Source organism: Aethalodelphis obliquidens, unplaced genomic scaffold (genome assembly GCF_003676395.1).
Source record: "Aethalodelphis obliquidens isolate GAN/ISIS:26980383/991018 unplaced genomic scaffold, ASM367639v1 scaffold10, whole genome shotgun sequence".
In the NCBI taxonomy this organism is placed as follows: Eukaryota; Metazoa; Chordata; class Mammalia; order Artiodactyla; family Delphinidae; genus Aethalodelphis; species Aethalodelphis obliquidens.
In genome coordinates, this window is record NW_020837954.1 from 42082925 (window position 1) to 42095623 (window position 12699).

General features: G+C 40.2%; 1 protein-coding gene across 4 annotated transcripts in view; it reads right to left on the reverse strand.

Moving 5' to 3' along the window:
• DCAF5 (DDB1 and CUL4 associated factor 5) overlaps positions 1–12699 on the reverse strand; it is a 97827-nt gene that overhangs the window by 64429 nt on the left and 20699 nt on the right. For 3 of the 4 annotated variants that reach the window (XM_027111601.1, XM_027111603.1, XM_027111602.1), the window contains exons 2-5: positions 5622–5765; positions 3278–3314; positions 2258–2397; positions 364–493 (exon numbers count right to left, since the gene is read on the reverse strand). In XM_027111601.1, coding sequence (XP_026967402.1) covers positions 364–493; positions 2258–2397; positions 3278–3314; positions 5622–5765 — 451 coding nt within the window. Of the gene's footprint in view, positions 1–363; positions 494–2257; positions 2398–3277; positions 3315–5621; positions 5766–12699 lie in introns of those variants that run through there. The other variant, XM_027111604.1, reaches the window with a different exon arrangement.

Here is a 12699-nt window from a genome sequence, read left to right on the forward strand (position 1 = left end):
TGCATTTAACAAATCACCATCACTCCTCCAGAAGACCTCCCATGCATTTGGGGAACCCTGGACCTAAAGATAGAAGGTAGTGCTGAAGAGAGCTCTGCCATTGCAAAGTTTGCCTAGAACTGATCCTGTCTAGAGTCCAGATTACAATTTATGATTCCTCCTTAGCAAGGAGTGTGGATGTCTCACACTGCCTGCCCCCTGGAAATAGGGTCCCCCTGGCTTCAGAGACACTGGGATATGTTAGGAGATGTCCAGCTGAGATCAACTGCCAACCAGGTTCTCAAGACTGTTGCTGACTGATGACATTACCTGAGAGTTGAGTCAGGGGAAACTTTTAACAACTTCTGAATAAAGGGGGCTCACCTCTGAGGTTTTCGAATATCCCAGAGTCCCACTCCTTCCTTTGAATTGGCTGTGGCCAATAACCTGGGCTCCACAGGGTTGAACATGACACTGTGAAAGGCTGATGGGTAGTTGGCCAGGCAGAAGGGCTCTGTGAAGAGAGAAATTCTGATCAGTCCACTTCAGGCACTGCTGGGCCTGTGGCAGGCAGACAAGCAGGATGTGAAAGCAAGAGGAGCACAGCCGTTAACAATCACCCCAGTGGGCTGGAATCCAGTGTAGGACATCATTCCAGTAGCCACGCTTGTTCACAAGGTCCCAAGTCCTGGCACACACCCTTCTGCACCAGAAAGTCTGCAAACAGCAACTTAAACACATATACACAAATTTTAAACTATAATGCCGATAAATAAACATAGTACCTATTCAGATCCTGTAACAAAACAGAAATGGTCACTGTAAATGGGAAGTTAAGCTGTTTTACAGTAAGTAAAATTGAATTCCTCATGAGCTAAAAAAATTCACAATCAATTACTGGTAGGATTATTATACCTTAATCCAAATTTACTAGCTTTAGAAATTGAAAGTTTTAAAACTACACAAAGATTTAATGAAGACAAAATAAAACAATAGTGCAGTTTTTCCTTCTGGTAATATTGCTCCCTAAATTGAAAAGAAAACAGCCTCAGTCTAGAATTTTAGGATTTCGTTTCATCTAGTACTTGAACTTCTCTTGCATCCAGCCAGTTTCTAATCAACTTCACCTTGAAACCCTGCAGCCTCTTGCATATACTAGCTGGTTCCAGGTGAGGAAGGAATCACTTTGCTGCCTGGGGGGACATACTCCTATGGAAGTTGTTTAGAAGCAATAGACAGAAAGCACTCCTCAGTCTATGATTTCCATATGTGATACTTCACAGGCCTCTGGGCACAGGGAGTGCTCAATAATCTCAGCCACGAGGCAGTTCAGACAAAGGAGAAGTTCACGTACCAAGCAAACCACTTCATTCAACCATAGCTGCTGCTTTTGGCTACCAAACCTATCTGACTCTGAGAACAAACTTCTCTTATAGCCTGAACCTCAATAATGAGCACAGACCAGCATGTTAAATGCTCAGAATACAGAAGAATAAAAAGACTCAGAGCCTGCCAGACAAGGTAGGCAAGATAGTAACTCTATGTGCATAGGTATGGTCATGACAAAGCTGCACCAAGAGTGGGGCTGGGGGTGGCACTGAGGGTATGCTGGAGGAAAGAGCCTTTGAAGATAGAGTGACAGAAGTCTCTCTGCAGGAAATGAGCTGAAAAGATGCATTTCCTGAAGAACTTCAGAGAAATTCAACAAGACAAATTCTTCATTTTACATTTCAGAGACCCAAAGAACACATTTGGAAGAGGAACTCACCCAGACAATCCCCCTTAAACAGAGGGTATCTGCTATCATTTTAAGTTCCTACACACAGTGAAGGTGAGGTTCTGTGGTTCTTTCAGCAAAATAACAACCCTGGATCTAGGATGTAACAAAGTGCACAACACGCCCATTCTCTGTAAGTAACCAAGAATATGTGCATGTCAGCACCATGCACAAAGCTGGCCCTTGGTGGCTACTCTCTACAAATGAGGCACCACATGTTCTGCTCCTTGGGGCTACTACACAGCAAGATACTGTGGTATTTACTCCAGGTGCAAAGGTCTGTGGAGATTCACAAGTGATTGGAGGAGGACTGGCAGAGGTGCCTCACTTCTGAGTACTCAGGGGTAAGGTGGGACCTCCAGAGACACATTTATGTCGCTGAGTTTCCTCTCCCTTTATAGCACTTCTACCCAGGCTACTCAAGTCATAGACTGGATCTGCTATGAAACTGACATCAAACTCTTCAACACAGTCCAATCACCTTTTGCACAGTGACCCTACCTCCATGGGGAGATTCCCGGATGTCCCAGATGAGAACCCGACCATCATCTGAGGAGCTGGCAAAAATGTTGTCATTCACTGGGCTCACTGACAAGCCATACACCGCATCTTCATGAGCAAACACATCTAAGGTCTCACTGCTGAGAGACAGAGAGCAGAGAGAGGCACACAGGCACACACATACACACAAAAGTAGTGCAGAGTTAAAGCCCTCTAGTTCCTAGAATGGAGTTCTCTTTCATTTCCAGGAGAAAGTCAACCTAGCTAAACCCAAAGGATATTACATTTACTAAAAAGTAGGTATTCGACTTCCAGGTTAAAAAAAAAAGTATTACTAAAGAGATAAGACTTCACGACAAGTTTGCTTTTTGCACTAAATAAGCATATTTAAAGGTGACTCAAGGGAATTCCCTGAAGGTCCAGTGGTTAGGACTCTGCGCTTTTCACTGCTGGAGCCCGGGTTCAATCCCTGTTCGGGGAACTAACATCCCCACCCCCAAAAAAGTGACTCAACTGATAAGTTTTATGTTTTCACTTACTACAGAATGCATCTGCTTGTGTACAGCCTTGGGGTGGTGCTGGATTTCCAAAAAGCGAGGGAAAGCTTTAAAGCAGCCCTGATGCCAGCAGGGGTAGAAGAGGGATTCCTGGCAGTCTGGCATGGTGAGTAAAAGCATGGCTCCAAAGCCAGGCTGCCTACATTCAGATCCTAACATCACTTGACTTTAAGTTACCTAATATCTCTATGCCTCAGTTTCCTAATTGAGATCATAATAGTATTGCCTCATAAAATTATTGAGGGTTAGATATTATGCTTCCTTCCCTTACAACCTCTCCCTTTAAATTTTTACCTGAAAACTATAATTTTATATCAACTTTGTAAATCTTTTTCAGCAAAGGACAGTTGATTTCATGTTATTTTCTTCAAAAGACAAGAACTATTTCGGTCTAAAGAGATACCTGCCTTTCTTCTTACGAAAGATAGAGTTAATTACCTTCACATACCAACAATCTATTTACCTTTCAACATCATGGAGGATAACTTGCTCATCATTTCCTGCAAGGGAAAAAGCAGACATTTGGTAATTCCTACAAAGTGATCCTGTTCATATTACAATTCAGTATTTTAAAGATTTCAGGAAAAACAAATGAACAAAGTCAATGTTAATATTTACAAATTAGGAGTGTTAATTAGAAAAAGGTTTATAAAAATAGTGAAGAAGGATAGGATATTCTTATAGAGAATTTGAAAAAGCATAATAGCACATAGATATAACAAGTTTCCAAAATGCATTATCCAGTGGATGATTAAAAAAACAAAAAACTGTGGCTATTCAGGAAAAGAATAAATGATCATGGGCAAATCAATCCATTCATCCAAGCTAGCTTTTTTTTTTTTAAACAAAACATTCATTAACTGTGAGACCTGGAAAAATATCTGTAACTTTTCTATGTCTCAGCAAAATAGGAATAACAATTGTATCTACTTCATAGAGTTATCGTGAAGACAAGAATATAAAAGCATTTGGAGTAGGACTAAGCCCCTAACAAACGTTTGCTACTATTCATACCCTCATCATCTTTTATAGCATTAAAATCTAATGATAGTGTGATCCTAAATAATGGGAAAGATTTTATCCACAACTTTTTTCTCTTGCATTTCTCAAGGAATCTAAAAATACTGCATCCACGATATGTGTAGTCCTGCCTTCAAATGGTTTATATAGCCAAAAAATAAAAATCCCAAAATGAAGACAGTAAAAAAATTTCCCACTCTATGTTAAAAGCATAAGCAGTAGAGACGTGGCCAGGTCATCTTAAAGTCCTCACTGTAACTCTATGGTGGGTTCATACCAAGTAAATCAAACCCATACTAATGCCTTTTAGGTAACAGGCACAGAGTGAGGTGCTGAGGATACGAGAGGAATGAATAAGATTGAGGAATTCACAGTCCACCTGTACAAACAACTAATAGTGACAAGACGGGTTATCTTATTGTAGCGATATGCTCTACAATGGGAACACAGATAAAGGAGCAATTATGTCCTTTATTAGCAGGGTGAAAGTACGTGGCACAAAGGGGGAATATTTTTATGGGGAAGCACTTGAATAGAAACTCAAATAACTCAAAACTCTTACCGATGGAAGACTTATGGGAATTGGTGGGGTCTGGACAATTAATCATGGCCTATGGAGGAACAGTATGGGCAAAAGGCACAGAGCACTTAAGATGACAAGTGATTTAGTGAATTAGAGCACAAGATGCAGGGGAGGAAGATGAGGCCAGATAGGCAGACTGGATTGAGGCTTTATCCTGTGGATGGACATGTAGGGTCAAAGGTCCACATGGTTGAAGAAAACTCATATAAGCAATGAATAAGGAGAGTTAGATACCGGTAGCAGAAATCACAGCAGGACACTGCAGCAGTCCAGGCCAAAGATGAGGACCTGAATCAGAGCAGTCGGTATAGCAAGAAAGCAGAAACCAAAGGATGGATATGAGGCTTCCAAAATAGATCTGACAGTGTAGTTGGTGACATACAAGATGTGAAAATGAAAGAAAGGCAGGTCTGAAGCTGACTTTGAGATTTCTATTAGACTGAACCATATGAAACTGTCATTTTTGTAAGCTGAAAATGCTCCAATGTCAGCAGTTTCTTAAAAGTTAAACCTAACAACTTACATAATTAGTTGAATGATGATAATAACCGAGAAAGGGAAACCAGGAAACAAGAGGAAATATTGTGCAGGGGAGAAGGACTAATAATCTTAGTTTTAGATCTGCTGGATTTAAATTACTTTTGGAAAACAAAGGTAGATATTCAGTGGGGAAATCTGCAGTGCAGAAGAGAGGTCAGGGCTAGAAATATAGTGGTCAGAAAGGAGTGTGACTGATGAATGCCATCATCAAGAGGCTGGCTTGAGCAAAAGCCATTCCAATTATACCCCAACACAACGTTTTTTCACACAGGAGCCACCCATGGGTCATAACACCAATTTGAGTCACAACCTTTAAAATCTTTAAAAACAAAACAGAATAGAATAGGGAAAAAAAAAAAAATCAGAGTGTACCACACATACTAAGGTTAAGTACTCTTTCTAACATGTTTCTGTGTATCAGACTGCAATGTGAAAAGTTTTCTACCAAAAAAGAGAGAAAGAACAAGAGCAAAGGAGAGAAAGGACAGACAGACATTAGTCTAATACATGTGTCTAAACTGCTGTAATACAGAGAAGACAAGCTATGGGAAAACAGTAATTCCACAACTCAATGAGATAAAGGAAGGAAAATTAAGGAATAATTTTAGCACTCCTTTATCTGAAATCCCAGCCACAATTTCCCAAGGGGAAATCTCCTTCTCACCTCCAGAGAATACTTTGGTGTTCCCACTGTTGAAAGCCAGGCAAAAAATGTTGGAATGATGCTCTCCTTTCAGCTGTATGGGCTTAACTCTGGAGTGGATAGCTTGTTCCATGTGCCATAGTAGAACCCGGCGATCATCTCCTCCTTGAGAGGTGAGTAAGAATCTAGAGTTAAAAGAGCTGACATTTCAAGGCTGACATTTGGTTTTGCCAGCCTGAATCCCATACTTTCCAAAACTGCATCTTCCCAACTCTGTGAGATTCTGATGGGACACATAAACCCAGAACTCTACCCGCTTAACCATCAGTAGACACATGGCCTCTAAGCCACTCACTTTTCCCCAGAAATTACATCTTGAACAGATACAGAGAAATTTCTGAATTTCCAGAGACCCAGCTGTTTAAATATTTCTTCATTTGCTACCTAAAATCCTTCCACTAATGTCCCCCCCACCTTTTTTTGTCTAACAGAACCTGAGTTGGTTTCTACTGCTTGCAATCAAAGAACTCTAAATATGCTAGTATTTATACCATAATAGTTTCCAAAGCACTCTCCTTGATGTGATCTCACTGACTATGGGACACCAGACAAATGACAACTGAGGAGGAATTGCCTGTCACAGTAGCAGGGTTAAGACAGAACTTGGCTCTCATGAAGCTCAGTCCAGCTCTTTCCTCTGCATAATTCTCAATAGTCTGAGTTGAATGAGCAATATTATACTGCATGAGCCAGCTCCTGGAGAATGAGAAGATACATGCTCTACATATTCTTTATATTTGCAAACGCATTATACACATCTGGAAGGATGAACAATGGGCTGTAAACAGTGGTTACTACTTCCAGGGAATAGGATTAAAAGAGAGGTAGAGGACAGATTAAGAGGGTTTCTACTTTTACTTTATAGATTTGGCACTGCTTGACTCTTTTTTTTTTTTTAATTTTATTTATTTATTTATGGCTGTGTTGGGTCTTCATTGCTGCACGCGGGCTTTCTCTAGTTGTGGCGAGCAGGGGCTACTCTTCGTTGCGGTGCACGGGCTTCTCATTGCAGTGGCTTCTCTCATTGTGGAGCATGGGCTCTAGGCGCGCGGGCTTCAGTAGTTGTGGCACGCGGGCTCAGTAGTTGTGGCTCACGGGCTCTAGAGCACAGGCTCAGTAGTTGTGGCACACGAGCTTAGTTGATCCGCAGCATGTGGGATCTTCCCGGGCCAGGGATCAAGCCCGCGTCCCCTGCATTGGCAGGCAGATTCTCAACCACTGCGCCACTGGGGAAGCCCTGCTTGACTCTTTACAACAAACCTATATTATATTCTGAATAAAAATTTAACTTACAACAGGAGCAAACATGGGCAGCAAGCCATAGTAAGCTCTATACCTCTGCCTCCCCTCCTCCATGCAATATAATAGCCACAAATTATATCACATCCGTAACAAGGGCATACCATGCAACCATTCAATCAGTAGATCTCTAAGAACTAACTCAGGAAGATGACCAAAGGTCTTTGTTAGGGGAAAAAATGAGGTGTAAAACAGTATGCATACCAACATCCATTTGTGTAAAACAAATTTTTAAAAAGCTCCAATACAGCAGGAACCTTGTCAGTTTTGTTCACTGCAGAATTCCCAGCACCTAAATGAATGTCCCAAAGAGCAGACATTGAATGAATATGCTTATGCTTGCATATCTATGCTTGTATTTGCAAATCTAGATGGCTACAAAAGAAGTTTTTAGTGGACACCACCTCTAGGCTAGAATTGTTTGGAGACTTTACATTGTGGTAAAATATAAATAGCAGAAAATGCACCATTTTAACCATTTATAAGCATACAATTCAGTGGCATTAAGTATATTTGCAGTGTTGTACAACCATCACCATTACCCATCTCCAGAACTTTTACATCATCCCAAACTGAAACTCTGTACCCAATAAACAATAACTCTCCCCAGTGCTCAGTAACCACCATTCTACTTTCTGCCTCCATGAATTTGATTACTCTAGGTACTCCCATATAAGTGGAATCATACATTTGTCCTTTTGTGTCTGGCTTATTCACTTAGCATAATGTCTTCAAGGTTCATCCATATTGTAGCACGTATCAGAATTTCATTCTTTGTAAGGCTGAGTAATATTTCATTACACACATACCGTTATTTTTTTTAGTCCATTCATCCATCTACGGACATTTAGGTTGTTTCCATCTTTTGGCTATTGTGAATAACGTTGCTAAGAGCATATGCATGTACAAATATCTGTTCAAGTCCCTACTTTCAGTTCCTTTGGGTATATACCATTGGAAAATTTTATGTTTTAATTTTTACTTTATACCTTCTTTTACTACTTGACATTTTGCCATAAACATATTTCCTCTTTTAGTAGGAAAAAAAATCAGTAGAAAACATAGTAGCCAAATCATACTTATTCTCCCTCCCCTAGAAAGAAGTTGCCTTCATTTCTTGAGTTCCTTTGTTTCTTGAGATCCTTCTTCCTTCCATTGTCCGTCAAAATCAAGTCCTGTGTCCTCCTCCAAAGTATTTCACTGTCAACCCTTAAGGGAATGATCCCTTAAGTATGGTCCACAATGTTCTGTGTTTATGATCTGCCTAATTCAACTATGAGTTCTCTAGCCTGGGATGGTTTTCTAAATTCTATGTCTCTTATAAGTTAAGGTCATGAAAATAAGCTTTGGGTTTTTGTTGTTTTATTTTCATGAAAAATGGCATAAAGGGGTTTTCCTCCCTATTAATAGATTTAGACAGGCCATGGGCACTTTAGTTCTACATAGTCTCTACTCTTACTGTTTTTCCCCAACACTTGAGGCCACAGGTCAGGGACTTGGCACTGTTTTTGTTACTTTATATCTTATATTTAGAGAAATATTTCTCTGTGCCCATGTCTCTATCAAAAGTGAAAAATTAAAAGATAAAGAGGCCCACATGTTTCTTCAACTTACTCATGTTTCTAATCTAATCTCCCTGAGCCTGAGTTTCATCAAATACAAAACTGGGATCATAACAGCTCTACTCGCATGGGTTTTACAGATTATAAAGTCAAGTACAAGAGAGTTAAGTAATCTGCCAAGGTCACAACAGTAAGTAAAGTGGTTGAGCCAAGATTCAAAAGCAAGCAGTTAAGACTCCCCACTCTCTTAACCACTATTCTGGATTGCTTGCCTTATAGAATGAAAAACAAACCGTAACTGACAAAGCAAATTCAGCTGATGGACAACTGAAAGGATTCTCTGACTTGGTAGCACTACTCAAAAATGAGTAGGTAAGAATAAAACAAAGGACCACAGGAATAAAAACAGAAACCAACTTAAGTGGAGTACACAGAAGGAGCAGGGACAGGGACCAGGAAAGGCTTTCCTGAAATTATAAAGATTCTAGCAATGCACAAAGCTGATAATGGCTTATTATAAAGAACATACAAAGAATTCCTACAAATCAACTTTGAAAACAACTAGGAAAAGAGGCAAATATGACAACTACAGAAGAGGAAAACCAAATGGCCAACAGAGATTATAGAGGATATCAACCTCTGTATTAATCAGGGAAATGTAAATTATAATTTAGATACCTTCTTACAAAATGGCACAAAGAAATGTACAAAAGAATGTTCACTGCCTCACTGTTCATAATAGCAAAAAAAAAAAAGGTAGATAACATAAATATCCATCAATATATAAACTGATAAAACCGACTGGAATACAAACACGAATGAAATCTAAGCACAATGGAACACTATACAGCATTTAAAATGAGCTACAGATACGTGTACTGAAATGAATACATCTTGAAAACCTAGTATTAAGTAATAAAAACAAGTTTCAGAAGGATACGTAAAGGAAAACATTAAGTATATAGTTTTAAATATGCAAAACAATACCATATTATTTATGAACACACAAATAACAAAAGAGGACTTCAAATGTACCTGTAAAGTTTTATTTCCTTTAAAAAAAACAATAGATTAGAAGAAAATTTAACAAACTGTCAACACTTTGTCAAATCTGATTGATACTTCTCTTCTTTATGTTTAAATATTTCATGACATTGTTACATCTATGAGATATAGTAACAGTACTGTGATCATGTTAAAAAAGAAAAAAGTTCTTATCAGTTAGGGGTACATTCTGAAGTGGGTGAAATGGCAAAAATCTGTAATTTCCTTTAAAATATTCCAGAAAATAAAAAGTAGGGGGATAGGTGATTAATAAAATGTTGATAATTGTTGTAGATGGGTACACTACATTTTTGTATATGCTTGCACATTTCCATAAAATAAATAAATATATATATTTTTAATGTTCATGATAGAAAAAGAAAATAAGACTCTCCAGGATGTGCTGGGATACCCATAGCAAAGAAATATAACTGTGGGCACCTCTGTGTTTGTTCATTAAGACCTATGCAGGCAGTACAACCTCTCTTGAACTGCAGCAGCTTAAAAAAAAAAAAAAAAAGTTCAATAAAAAAGAAAATAGAATATCTATACCTATGCGCTCAAAGTCATAACCATTCTCAGCCAAAGGATCTTCCCCTATCATCCAGTCAGCATTATCTTCAATGCTCATTCTAGATTTAATTTTGCCAAATAAATTCTTTCTGATTTTAAAAGAATGGTTATTTGTAGAGTGCCTTGAGATCAATTTAAAACGATGTGTCCTGGGGATTCCCTGGTGGCACAGTGGTTAAGAATCCGCCTTCTAATGCAGGGGACACAGGTTCGAGCCCTGGTCCGGGAAGATCCCACATGCTGCAGAGAAACTAAGCCCGTGCGCCACAACTACTGAGCCTGTGCTCTAGAGCCCGCGAGCCACAACTACTGAAGCCTGTGTGCCACAACTACTGAAGCTCGTGCACCTAGAGCCTGTGCTCCACAACAAGAGAAGCCACCAAAATGAGAAGCCCACGCACCACAACAAAGAGTAGCCCCTGCTCTCAGCAGCTAGAGAAAATCCCTGTGCAGCAGTGAAGACCCAATGCAGCCAAAAATTAAATAAATGAATAAATTAATTAATTAAAAATAAAATAAAATGATTTGTCCTTAGTACCTAAAATGATGATGACAGCCCAAGTCCACAGAAGATTGGAATCACTGAGGCAGAAATTATCGCTATGGCAGGGCCTACCTCCTCTGCTTTGCCCTCAAGGTCAGTGTCAGAAGATGTAAGGTGCACATGCCCCTCCCACCCCCATTTCCTTAGGCAAGGTATTAAGAGCCCTGTGTAAAGATGACACTTTTCAACCACGTGTTGGCAAAAAACACCAACGGTGCAAACTGAGGCATAATCTGAAATTGCTGGGCTGCTTTTAAGCCAGTAGAGAGAGCAGAACAGCTGTGCCCAAAACTCTGACCCCACAAAGCAAAGGAGGGCTGGTGAAGCAAGGATAAATCAGTTTAGAACATGAAAAAAGCTCTACAGTTCTGTCTCTGTGAGTCACCTGGTCAGTTCAAAAAACCAAAGATGTATTGTAGAGTCCCACAGAGAGAGACTGTCTGACCTGCAAACAATCCAAGGGAAGAGTATGATCCTTTAAGCCGGCTCCGTGAGTCTGGCAGCAGTTGGGTGCTTGTGGGGTTGGCCTCTCAGACACTTCAGGGGGAGCACCAGGACCTCTTAGGAAGGCAAGACCTTTCTGCTTAGTGCCAGTGCCAGGCAAGGGACAAGGAGAGGGCAGGCCTTCTAAGCCTGGTTTCCTCACAAACCACTGCTTAGCTTCAACCCAGCTGAGAATCCCAAGAGAGTACAGCTACTTATGCTGGTCATCTTGGGTTGATTTAATTCTGTATCAAACTGACCAATTCATCCTAAAATGTACTATAATCACATTGTGGCAGCAGCTCTGTAGTTACAGAAAGACTTTATATTTAAATATTACTCTTTTCCAGTGGCTTGTGAGCTATAAGCAGAAAGTCTGCAAGCTCTCACACCGTGCTGTTAACAAAAGAAATTATTTAACATTCTTCTTAAAATAAGAAAAGTCCAGAAAAGCTGAGGCACAGAAGGAAAGAATTCGCTTTGGGTTTCCTCAAAGTCAGCCAAGCACAGGACAGATCTGAGAGAGGACTCTGAAAGTCGGGATCAGATGCTCCTGCAGTACAACATTGTTTGTAGAGCAAAAGACATGTACATGTCCATCAAACTAAGTCTCATTAAATAGTGTTCAGTGAAATAAGCCAAACACAAAAGGACAAAAACTGTATGATTCCACTTATATGAAGCACCTAGAGTAGTCAAATCATAGAGACATAAAGTAGAAATGGTGGGGGCCAGGGGCTGGGGGAGGAACAATGGGGAGCTGTTGTTTAATGGGTACAGAGTTTCCATTCTGCAAAATGAAAAGGTTCTGGAGATGGATGGTGGTGATGGTTGTACAACAATGTCAATGTACTTAATGCTATTAAACAGTACACTTAAAAATGGTTAAAATGAAAAAAAAGAAAAACTTAAAGGGCTTCCCTGGTGGCGCAGTCGTTGGGGGTCTGCCTGCCGATGTGGGGGACACGGGTTCGTACCCCGGTCCGGGAAGATCCCACATGCCGTGGAGTGGCTGGGCCCGTGAGCCATGGCCGCTGGGCCTGCGCGTCCGGAGCCTGTGCTCCGCAACGGGAGAGGCCACAACAGTGAGAGGCCCGCGTACCGAAAAAAAAAAAGAAAGAAAGAAAGAAAAAAAATGGTTAAAATGGTAAATTTAAAAAAAGGAGTTCCGTGGTGGCCTAGTGGTGAGGATTCAGGGCTATCACTGAGGTGGCCTGGGTTCAATCCCTGGTCGGGGAACTGAGATCACACAAGCTGCGTGGCAGGGCCAAAAAATAAAATAAAATGGTAAATTTTGCATTATGTATGTTGTACCACAATTTTAAAAATGCAAAAAGTTTACTGTTCATATATATACTATGTATTATGCAGGCAAAAAAAAAAGCATGAGGCAGCTCTGTCTCTTCTGATATGGCATAATCACTATGATGCAGTGTTAGTGACTGTGTTAACCATTCAAAACATTTTCTTTTAAAAAATGACACAGTGGGATTAGATTCAGGGTTTAGGGTTCCATCTTTGTAGGCAGCAAAGG